At 44.4% G+C, this 12207-nt stretch overlaps 1 protein-coding gene across 9 annotated transcripts in view; it reads left to right on the top strand.

The window, feature by feature from the left end:
- Positions 1-12207, top strand: part of Hel89B (histone acetyltransferase 1) — a 913881-nt gene that overhangs the window by 235495 nt on the left and 666179 nt on the right. For all 9 annotated transcript variants that reach the window (XR_012888773.1, XR_012888774.1, XM_037419311.2 and 6 more), the window contains one exon: positions 3061-3271. Coding sequence is in view for 7 of the 9 variants with exons in the window: in XM_037419311.2 (XP_037275208.2) it covers positions 3061-3271 (211 nt within the window). In the remaining 2 variants the exon portion in view is untranslated. The remainder of the gene's footprint in view (positions 1-3060; positions 3272-12207) is intronic.

Below are 12207 nucleotides of genomic sequence, written 5' to 3'. Positions count from 1 at the left end.
CTCACCGAGCGCACAAACCGTACGTTCATCAACATGTTGTCAATGTTCGTCCCCTCTGACCACAAAAACTGGGATGAAGTATTACCATTCGTCATGTACGCCTTCAACACGGTGAAACACGAAACGACAGGCTACAGCCCTTTCTATCTGCTCTACGCTCACTCACCTCGACATACGCTGGACACTATCTTTCCTTTTGTCGTCCATGACGATTTAACAATTGTGGATACTTTGGGTCGTGCGGAAGAGACACGCTGACTTGCCTACTTACATACACTGGCAGCTCAAGATTCCTCCAAAACTCGCGACAACAGTCTACACCGGCGTGTAACCTATGCCCTCGGTGATCTAGTTTTGGTGTGGACCCCAATACGCAGACGTGGCTTAAGCCAAAAGCTACTGGCACACTACGCTGGTCCGTTCGTGATACTCCATCGTCTCAGCGAGGTCAACTATGAAATTGCACGTGTCACCACTAGTGGCCGATGTTCATGCAAGACAGAGGTGACGCATGTTGTCCGCCTAAAGCCGTTTACACGAAGGATACAAGAATGACTTGCCCAGAGGGCTTCATCTGAGAGAGGAGGAATGATACGAAGTGTCACTACCAGGAGAAACAAGGGAAGCGCGGGTAGAGAAAAAAGATGGCGTTGCTTCTACGGCGATCCCCCTGAGTGGGTACGAGCCATGGCTGTAAAATGATCGTCATTATCATACTGTGATCGTGGACTCGGGGCCCATTAAAAACCCCCCTTAAGGTACCTTACCTTGTGTAACAACATTATGAAATTTCTTTGTCTCGAATTATTTTGCATTTATAATTGTATTTATTGCACTGTTTACTAGCTGGCAACCAAAAATTATACTTTTCACATTTTTGTTCATTCTAAAATATTTTTGTGTCTCTACAACATATATTTTTGGAAAGAGGATTTCATTGTGCAACATTTGCTATGCTGCAATGCGGGCTGGCAAAAACTTCAAATGGGCAAAAACTATCTTCCCTAGACAATACGGAAAATATTCATTTACATGCAGATAGGAAAGAGTTAAATTGAAACACAGACAGGCAGGCGCAGGACTAGCACTGCTTGTCTGTTTCATTTTTTTCTGTTTTAACTGTGGATACACACCTACTGACTTGAATTAGAATTAAGTGTTTTTTTCATGTAGTGTAGAATATGCAACTAGCCCACTCTTGCAGCTCACCTAGGTGGGTAAATACCAGCTTGAAGTCGTGAAAGCACTCAAGATGACTGAAAACACACAGAAACAGCTGTTTCCATCTGTTTTCGTTGTGCCATTTTCATAATGATGAATTCGTGCCAACTCTACCAATGGACCACTACCAGTGTTGGGTTACGCTGTTTATATTCTTTTCACTTTTTAGAGCATGGTAACTGCATGAGAAGGTCGCTACGTGTAGGTAGATTATAATTCCCTTAGTAACTTTGCCTTTTCTGAATCTGCCAATATACAGCAGTAGTTAGATTATACATCCGCGGTTACGGGACAACCTTCTTGTTACGACGAATTACAGTGCAGTCCACTTATAACGATATCGAGAAAACCTAAAAATATGATCGTTATAACCGGTGATCGTTATATCTGGACTGCCGCCAAAAAATCGTCGCCGGACGTACCTTTTGTAGCTCCAGGCTTCATTTCGCTATTTTCACCAATTAATAAATATTGTAGATAGTAGGATGTCAAAAACAGGACTTTATTTCTTACTCCGAAGAACGCATCACGGGTTCGCTGAGGAAGAGAGACTGACCGACGGCGGGGTGGGAGCAGTGGGAGGAAGAAAGCACAGCCAGAGGTACACAGCCGGAATGCCAACGAGGCCCCGCCCCGATGCCGCCGCGCCGCTTTGCTTTTCGCTTTTTTTATTTTCTCTCTCTTTCCCGCTTTCGTTCGGCAAGCTACGAGTAGCTTGCCGGCTTGCCGCTGTAGAAGGCGGGGAGCCGCGGAGCGCGGCGCTTTGCTTTTCGCATTTTTTTTTTTAAATTCTCTCAGCCTCTCCGCGGTCGACGTGCAGCGAGGCGCAAAACGTGACACAGCTGGCGCCATCTGTAGCGCGTCGCGCCAACTCGCGATGCTATCCTCGGCTTTCTGAACGGCCGGGACGCGCTGCCGGCGCTGTGCTGCAGTGGCGGCAAATACGTACTCGCCTACGCTAACTTTTCGTCTTGTCTCGGCATAGTTCGTTTCAGAGGAATTTATCAATCTAAATGTTACGATTATTCTGAATGAAACATGCCGTCCACGGCAAACTTTTCATCGTTGTATCCGATATGCGGTGGATAACATATCGTTATATATGGTTTTTTTCCCCATAGCCCCAATGCATAAAATGAGACTGCTAAGTCGACCCATCGTTATAACCGATATATCGTTATATGTGGTATCGTTATAAGTGGACTGCACTGTAGTTTGGTCCCGGCAAAATCCCCATAGAGATACTGTATTGAAAACCTTTATTATACGACACAGATTTACTTTAGCCCCGCATCTTGGAACGACTTTCCGATTCCGTCCAAAGTGAAAAACCACCTTTAGCCAACTCATGTGACTCTCCCGCTCGCAACCTCCCTGAAATGGCCGACGAAAGAGCTCAGATGACATTGTTCTGGTTTGCTACCGTCTGCTATTGCGACATATTTGATTGGCTGTCGTCACAAACGTCTCAGCATCACAAAGCGTTTTCTGGCTCTGCTATGTCAGCAGTTATAGTGTACAAGCATCCTCATTTCTTCTTATGCTTGCTAATATTTCCCTGATTTAATGGTTGAAAAATCATGGTGGGGTCATTATTGAAGTATTGTTTATAGAGTAAACTTAGTGGCAAGTGTAGTGAGTGTCATGCCTCTTTTGTTCCCTTTGCCCTCGTTGAAAGTTTGCTACTGGATCATATGGTATAATGTTTCTCTTTGGCAAATCTCGTAGGATGAAATGGATATACAGATGTGTAAAAAGGTATATGGACGTACCTTTCTGGGTGGCCACATTTGTGTGGATTCATGCAAAATCTTTGGCCGATGCACTAATGACATGCAGGTCTGATGGCTGCTTGCGTGACAAGAAGCAGGGGGTGGTGCAACATCCTGGTAACTTGATGTGTGCAGACAGTGGCAGCAGTGATGCCAGCGCACCCTTAGCCCAATGGGTGCCTCGACTGTGGCCCTTTCTGGGCCATAATGCGATTGCCGTGCGACTGTCCGTGCTGCGTTCGCTCCTCATTCTTTGCTCAGACAAGGGAGCACCACTGGTGGGTAATGCTGTTTTTGTTGTTTTTGTTTTTAGAGCATGGTAACTGCACGAGAAGGTCACTACATTTAGGTATATTGCCTTAGCGACGTTGCCTTTTCTGAATCTACCCATATACAGCGAAACTTGGATTATACGTCCCCGGTTACGCGATGACCTGCTTGTTACGACGGATCAGTTTGTTCTTGACAAAATCCCCGTAGAGATAGTGCATTAGAAAACTTTGGTATACGATGCAGTTTTATGCCAACCCGGCATCTAGCCACGCCTTTTCGATTCCGTCCAAAGTAAAGAACCACCTTTAGTCACATCAAACGTTGACCAAATACTCACGAAAGCAAAATATGAACTTGCACTCCCCTCGATTGGTGATTAAAAAAGTAAAAATTTAAACAGGATGTTATCTCAGCAGCATAAAGGGGGCTTAGCAACGCAAACGACAGGGCAGGAGGGGACAGGAGAAGAGACGAGACAGAGCACTGAACTGCCAACAATTTATTTCTTGTGAAGGTATTCACTTTTATACAGTTACCAGTCGCACTAGTCATGCGCGAAACACGATGACAATGCATAAGTACATCACACTGACAAGTAAAGGAACAACTTTTCCTTATTGGTGAGCGCGACAGAAGGTGTGCTAACACAAGCATCTTTCAATGAGCAAATCTTTTCTGCCTCTATAATCTCGCGTGTGGTGCGATCCCTGTATCTAGAAACAATAGAACACTCTGAAAATATTGGCCGGGAGCCACACGTGCTGCAGTGAACGGACAGCCATGCTTGTTTATAGTGATCCACATATGTTCCCTCAGCCTCTCATTTATACAACGACCTGTTTGACCAACGTAATACCTTCCACACGATAACAGCAGCTGATACACCACAATACAGATGCAATCTCTGAATTTATTTGCATGTTTTGTTGTGCAACCGAGGCTAGGTCTGGATGGAGGAACGGACAGCTTGCACAGGCGACTCAATTTTTGAGAGGCCGTAAAGACCACCTTCATGTTAACTCGCTGTGCCACTTTCTTAAGATTGTGCGCTATCTTGTGCATATATGGAACCTTATTTATTTATTTCTTGTGAATACCTTCACAAGAAATAAATTGTTGGCAGTTCAGCGCTCTGTCTCGTCCCTTCTCCTGTCCCCTCCTGCCCTGTCGTTTGCGCTGGAAGCACCCTTTATGATGTTATACCAACACGCCCAATCCCACTGTCTCTTGAGTTTATCTTAGCAGGAAAAATTTATTCTCCTGGCAGTTCATGCACTTCTGCATACACCTCGATACTTAGGATTGTTACCTAGAGAAGCTCTGTCCAGATAGCTTTAGCTGGCCAAAAGGCTCATTTCTCAGCTCCTGATGTTTTCATATTTTCGGTCTGTGTAAACTCTTTGTGATCGCTGAATAGCTGATCTCCTAAGTTTGTTTGTGGCACTCACGGTCACGAGCTTAAGCATGTAAAAGGGCGAGATGCAGCTATTTTCACCGTGCAAAATAACAGTAACTTGACGTCAATGTTAATTATAACAGTGCGACATCACTAGTTGTGTTTCATAAGGCAACAAATTATAATAGCTTAGTTTAGCACGAAGGCATTTAACGCAACCTCGTAAACTCGTGGTTCAACGCTAAACTCATTGTTCGTCACCATTATGTGATGGTGATGACACTGTGTGTAACTCTTCGGACAGGAACATCTTGGCAACGCCTGTTCGGTTTTCTTTTTACGGGGAGGCACTTTTCAGATTCAATTTATCAGGAGAAAGAAGCACGGTGGATTCGATTTTTAAAGTTGAAAATAAAAATTCTCTCACGCCTACTTTAGCTAAGTAATGCTGCCATTGGCAAGAATAATTTAATCTATCTTCCTTGGATAAGCACAAAGTCTTGTCGTGGGCTTATTCAGGTGGTATGTACCCGTTTTTTGTGCTGTGTTAAGTTGCACTGTCTGTATTCTTAGTTTATCGATTACACGACACCCGGATTATACAATGGCACGATAACTGTCTCTCATGTGAGAACACTTCAACCGATGCACTCTCGGGGGAACAGGCAATGTAGGTACAGTGAGAGTGAAGGAAAAAACGTAAGGTAAATTAAAAAAATATATGAAAGGACAGAAAAAAAACTATGCGAAAAAAATAAACCCGCGTGATGGGGATGGGAGGAAAAACACCCAGAAAGGCACTTGGCAAAAGGGCAAAGCCGCTTTGGGAGAGGATACCATGGACATAGCTCGGCACACTCACTAATGAGTGCACTCACTCACACTTACTCATACTCATTTGAATGTGGTGATTGTGAGTATGAGTGAGTATTCGTGAGTGTAAGTAGGAGTGAGTATGAACATGAGTGAGTATTCATGAGTGTGAGTTGGAGTGAGTGTTCGTGAGTGTGAGTAGGAGTGAGTATGAGCCTGAGTGAGTATTCATGAGCGTGAGTGAGTATTCATGAGTGTGAGTAGGAGCGAGTATAAATGTGAGTGAGGACGGATGAGTGTGAGCAGGAGTTAGTATGAACGTGAGTGAGTACTCCGAAGGTGAGTAGAAGGGAGTATGAAAGTGAAAGTGAGTGAGTATTCATGAGTGTGAATAGGAGTAAGCATGAGTGAGTATTTGTGAGTGTGAGTAGGAGTATGAACATGAGTGAGTACTCTGACTGTGAGTAAGAGTGAGTATGAATCAGTGACTACTCCAAGGGTGAGTAGAAGTATGAAAGTGAGTGAGTTCTTCGAGTGTGAGTAGGAGTGAATATGAATGAGTGAGTACTCATGAGTTTGAGTAATAGCGAGCATGAACACGTGAGCACTCCAAGTGTGAGTAGAAGTGAGTATGAACGTGGGTGAATACTCTGTGAGTAGAAAAGAGTATGAACGTGACTACTGATGAGTGTGAGTAATAGTGAGCATGAACATGAGTGAGTACTCATAAGTGTGTGTGTAGGAATGAGTATGAACTTGAGTGAGTACTCATGAGTATCAATAGAAGTGAGTATCAATGTGAGTCAGTTCTCTGAGTGTGAGTAATGTTAGCATGAACGTGAGTGAGTAGTCCGACTGTGAGAAGTGAGCATCACCATGTGTGAGCTATGTGCTATTACAGCACCATAACGAAAAATGCTCATGGAATACAAGGATAAAGAGCTCATTTCGCCTAGACTCAGGCGTCGGCGTATTTGGTTGTGAGCATAAAATTATCGTCATTATCGTTTGCATTTTCTCAAAAAATTGAGAAAAATGCAAATAAAATGAAATATAAAAATTCTGGGTTCGATTGGGGATCGAACTTGGGTCATTTGTGTGGCAAGCAGGTGTTCAACCACACAGTCACGCGTCCGCTTGTGATTGCAGTGAAAATAAATTCCTCTGCTTGGAAATGCAGTGAAGGCAACATTCATGTTTTAGAAACACCCGCGTCCTGTATACATGCTTCACAATATAACGTGAAATATGGCAGTGATAATGCGTGGTACAAGCATACATTACCATTGGGCGTCAGAACATAGGATTATATAATGACTTCTTAGTTTAAATTTAAAGCCAGTCATCCACTACAAAAGGCACACACGTTACGCACCTGTTTTCTTAAGGCCACGTAGTGGGTGCACAGCAAGTTCGAAAAGATTTCATGCACTAAGCGTTTGAAGTATGCACTAAAGGCAGCTAAGGAAGGTCTCAGCTGGTAGTTTTTAGTGTTGTTCGACGCTTGGAAGACTTCTTTCTTGTTTTTCTCGCAATTTCATCTTGACCTATTTTTTTATTCCATGAGAAGTCATAACTTTTAAATGATCCAGTATTTTTCAATAAAACTTCACATGCTTCCTTATGGACCACTAATCTTTGCAATGAACTACAATAATCGAAAACCACTAACAAGTTTTGATATGCTGAGGTTTCAACTGGGGCGCAACCATCTGAAACTACAGAATTTTTGTTTTTTTGGCCATAGTACGCTCACATTTGATGACAGCACAAAGATTTTAGTTCACAGCTTTACTGTACATCTAGATTTCTGCCAAACAATTTTCATTTTGTATCAAGGGATCAGTACTTATTCTTTGTGTGGGGGTCATATTTTGGGTAATTTTCATAATTAAATTGTGATTAGTTGCACTTTTTTGCCCAACATTGTGGAAGTGTGTTTTTGAATAACCCTTTCTAAGACAAACACGAGGCAATCAGTTCTGGGTCAAACTCTAAGAAGATTTATAGAAATATGGGAACATACTTTAAAAAATACATATTGCCACAGCTTGACTATCGCAGAAGACGTGTGCCACAATTAGCGTTCGCAAAAGCGGCCACGCAAGTAGCAAGAAAGCCGCGCCATGGAACGCCATCCTGCACGCGCCACGATGCTACGCTACGGGACCGGCACGACACTTGAGTGGCAGATGAAGAGACCGACGAAGTTCAAGTCAGCGAGCAAGAAACATTTTGGCTGACCATTTTTAGTTTTGAGTTTACGGGCACAAGTTCGCCCTAAATAAAGAGTTTATATAGTACCAGGCGCTATATTTATTCGTAACAATCTGGTGGAGGAGCTGGGTATGATTCCAAACCCACCACCGGCAAGGTAGAGAAGCCCAGATCCCAGAAGATTGGAGCCAGCAGAATTAACACCTGTGCACCAACGCACGAGTCGCCGACTACGAGGTGAGCGGCCCGAGTTTGGCCCCCTAATTGACCCATCAGGACCTGTCGAGACCTCAAGCACAAGCGCCACTGCGATGGCCACCCAGTCAATGCCATCTCCATCTCACCTCATTGTGGATTCACCACGTACACCAGAGGTCTTCCACGGTGAGACCTTTGAAGACGCCGAGGACTGGCTTGAAGGCTTCGAGCGCGTTGCACGTTTGAAAGGTTGGGACGAAACCCGTAAACTTCGTCGCCCTGCAAGATTCGGCACGTACGTGGTTTGAGAACCACGAAGCGTCTTTGCTGTCGTGGGATGACTTCCGACAAGAGCTAATCACAACCTGTCCGAACACTGACCGCAAAGAGAAGGCAGAGGCTGCTCTTCAGGCGAGAAACCAACGGAATAACGAGAGCGTGGCCATGTACATAGAAGACATGTCGCCGCTCTTCCGCCGAGCCGACCAAAACATGGCCGAGGAGAAGAAGTTGTGGCACCTAATGCGCGGAGTAAAAGAAGAAATTTTTGCAGGCCTGGTGCGTAATCCACCGCGAACAGTGGCGGAGTTCCGGTCCGAGGCAACGACCATGGAAAGAACACTACAACAACGTACGCGACTGTACAACAGAGACTTCAGCGTCTCTTCAGTCAGGGCGGAGTCAACAGCCCTCCCCTCCAACGTTGACGTCCTCCGGGAAATGGTGAGGGCTATCGTTAAGGAGGAGCTCCAGAAACTGCAACTGCTCCAAAGTCCTCCAGCGATGCCCTCAATCGTGGACGTTGTACGTGAAGAAGTGCGGCAAGCAATTATTCAACCGCAGCCTCAGGTGCCCCACCACACGCAACCGGAACCTCAGCCACAGCTGTCGTACTCGCAAGTCGTACGGAAAGACATCAGACGCCTGAACTTTGCACAAGCTCCCGTTATGCTACCGACCTTTCCTTGCAGTGCGCCACTGCTGATGCCAGAAGCGAGACCCCGCAAAAATGATGTATGGCGCACGGCAGACCGGCGGCCCCTCTGCTACCACTGTGGGGGGGCAGGTCATCTTTATCGGACGTGCCACTATCGTCGGGTCGGGCTACGTGGCTTTCAGTGAATGCACCCTGCCCTCGTAACGGTGAGCGCCCTTACGAAATCGAAGAATTTTTATCTTCGCGCTATGCCTCTCCAAACACTCAGCGACATGAATCACGGTCGATTACACCAATGCGCAATAGGTCGCCAAGTCCACACCCATCATGTACTTTCCCGAGGCGTCGTTCACCAAGCCCGCGACGGGAAAACTAGAATCACCGACTTGTGGAGGCAGGGCTGCTGAGTTTCGGAAAACTGAAAACCCTCCATCGTTAACCGGATCAGACGACAACACTGACACAATGACAGACAAGCGCAGTAATGGTGACGTGACATCCGAGCTACAAGTCAGAATCAACGACGTCGAAACCATAGCGTTAATAGACACAGGTGCAGACTACTCAGTAATAAGTAGCATGCTCGCAAAGAAGCTGAAGAAAGTGCTCACTCATTTGACTGGACCGCAGATACCGTATTTACTCGCGTAATCCTCGCACTCGCACGCTTCTACTTCAGTGGGCACGGCGATGTGAAATCAACTATGCTCACCAAGCCCGTCCTGTTTATTGCCCAGGTTGGTAGTTCCTACTGCTCGGTACGATCTAACAACAGGTTCCTTATTATCCTGCCGTGCCCACGGACATGTATGACTATGGTGTATGACTGCCTTCTGGTTTGTAAACTCTTGCTCTGCCGAGATATTGAGACTAACCCTGGCCCGCATGCTGATACTTTAAAGCTCATTCTAGAAGGACAGGAAAAAATCTTTAACTCGATATCTGAATTGAATGCACAGTTGTTTGCATCAAACGAAGCTATAGCCGCATTTAACTCTCAAGTCGCCGAAATAGCCAAGTCTCTTCAGAGCATGAAGTCTATACCCTCAAACAATGTTGCCTTGGATGACATGCTAACGCTTCTACGTTCATCTGTTACCCAACACTCTGAAAAGCTTGTTGATCTTGAAGATCGCAGTCGGCGTTCAAACCTTGTGGTGTTTGGCATATCTGAAGTAGAGAATGAATCCGACGCTGATCTTCATACTCGAGTAATCAGCGAAGTATTTGATAAAAAGTTGGGTGTGAAATGTACCTCAACTGGCAGAATTCACAGACTTGGAAAAAAAGGTGTAAATCGTCCAGAGGGTGTAAGTCGTCCCGTAATTTTGTACTTGCAAGACTTTAACAAAAAAATGAATATCCTCAAAAACGCAAAGAAATTGAAAGGCACCAAGATATTCATAGAAAACGACTACTCTCTGCAAACGCTCCGAAAAAGGAAGTTGCTGCGGGAAAGTGCCAAACCAGATAAAGACAGCGGCAAAAACGTGTACCTTCTCAACGATAAGCTTCACATTGACAATGACGTGTACATTTGGGATGATGTGAAAAACGCGCATGTCAAAATTTATTCCACTGTTGGCCCCGAAGTCAGTACATGACAATCTACTGCCATCCCCCCGAATAATTTTTGTCTTTTGAACATCAATGCAAGAAGCATTGTAAATAAAGCTAGTGAACTCGAATTTGTCCTGCTAACCCATGATCCTGACGTGACCGTAATATCGGAGACTTGGCTTCATGATGGAATACCCGATTCTGATATTGTTCCCCCTTCCCACCATATTCATAGGCGGGACAGGCCTTCGCACGGCGGAGGCGTTGCTGTTGTTCTTAGGTGTAACGTAAGTGCTGATCCGTTAGATCAGATTGACGGCCATGAAAGTTTATGCCTGCGTATGAGCTGTAATGGCAAGTCATTTATTTTAATTGCGGTTTACAGGGCGCCTTGTGCTGATTCCTCCTTCTTGACTAAACTATATGATCATAATCAGATTCTCTAAAAGTAACATTATTATTGCCGGAGATTTCAACCTTCCAAATATTATCTGGCCCTCTTTATCTTCCCCCTCTTCCGATGACCACTTGGTTTTCGACATTATGCTTGCATGCAATCTTAACCAAGCCGTAAACATTCCTACGCGAGTACAAGGAAATTCTTCTTCAATTCTTGACCTTGTGTTTTACAGTGCCACCTTGTCTGAAACAGATGTTGCAGTGGTAGACGGTTCGTCTGATCATAAAATTGTAATTTTTACGTGTCAACTGGGTGGACGATTAGGGCATGATTCTGACAAAAAAACTGTAAAAGACTTCAGTAGGTCTAACGACGAAAGTGTTCTTGATTATTTAGACTTTGAACTCGACAGCTTCGCCGATAACGATGTTAACTTACTATGGGACAAGTTCCAAACAATTTGTCATTTCTGCATCGATAACTTTATTCCCGTGAAAATGAAGAAGGTGCGCCGCGCAAACCCGTGGATCAATCGCGATATCATTCATTTAGTACGCAAGATTAAAAGGTTGAAAAAACGTTAGGTAAACAATTCCTTATCCAGAACCCTGCGCCAAACACTAGTGGATAAAATTCGTGCGAGTAAGCAATTTTTCTATTCCACCACCTTGTCTAATTTTATTAAAACTAATCCTTCAAAATTCTGGCGTCACCTAAATGCGAGAGGGCGTGACGACATTAATACCATAATAATAGGAAATCAAACTATAACTGATGAACAGCTGATTGCGAATGAATTTAAATGTTTCTTTCAATCCGTTTATTCTGATTCAGTGCCTTGTAATGATATTGGAGAGATACGTAATGCAACCGGACTGAACTCTGACTTTATCAGTTATGAAGGAATAGTTGCAATGTTACTTAATCTTAAATTGAAATCCTCTGTAGGCCCTGATAAGATTCCAAACATGTTTATCTATCGGTATGCCGAATCCATAGCTAAATTTCTAGTTGTTATATTCCGTCTTTCCTTTTCTGAAGGTGTTGTCCCCGCCAAGGGGCGTATTGCACGTACAGTTCCTGTTTTTAAAACTGGCGATCAAGCCATCGTTACTAACTATCGCCCTATTTCGCTTCTCAATTCCTTCAGCAAACTCATGGAGCATATTATTTCCAACTATCTGGTCGACTTTTTAAATTCCCGCAATATTTTAACACCCTTCCAGCATGGTTTCCGTAAGGGCCTATCTACTACCACTCAACTCGTTTCTATTGTGCATACCTTTTCTTCAGTTCTCGACAAGTCCGGCCAAGTTGACGCAGTATTCCTAGATCTAAGCAAAGCATTCGACAGGGTTTCGCATTCAGGTGTTCTCTATAAACCTAATACACTTAATGTCCCGCATCTTCTAATAAAGTG

The sequence above is a fragment of the Rhipicephalus microplus genome, unplaced genomic scaffold, assembly GCF_043290135.1.
Source record: "Rhipicephalus microplus isolate Deutch F79 unplaced genomic scaffold, USDA_Rmic scaffold_16, whole genome shotgun sequence".
In the NCBI taxonomy this organism is placed as follows: domain Eukaryota; kingdom Metazoa; phylum Arthropoda; class Arachnida; order Ixodida; family Ixodidae; genus Rhipicephalus; species Rhipicephalus microplus.
The sequence above is the reverse complement of the archived record's forward strand: the minus strand, read 5'-3'. Positions and strand labels throughout refer to the sequence as shown.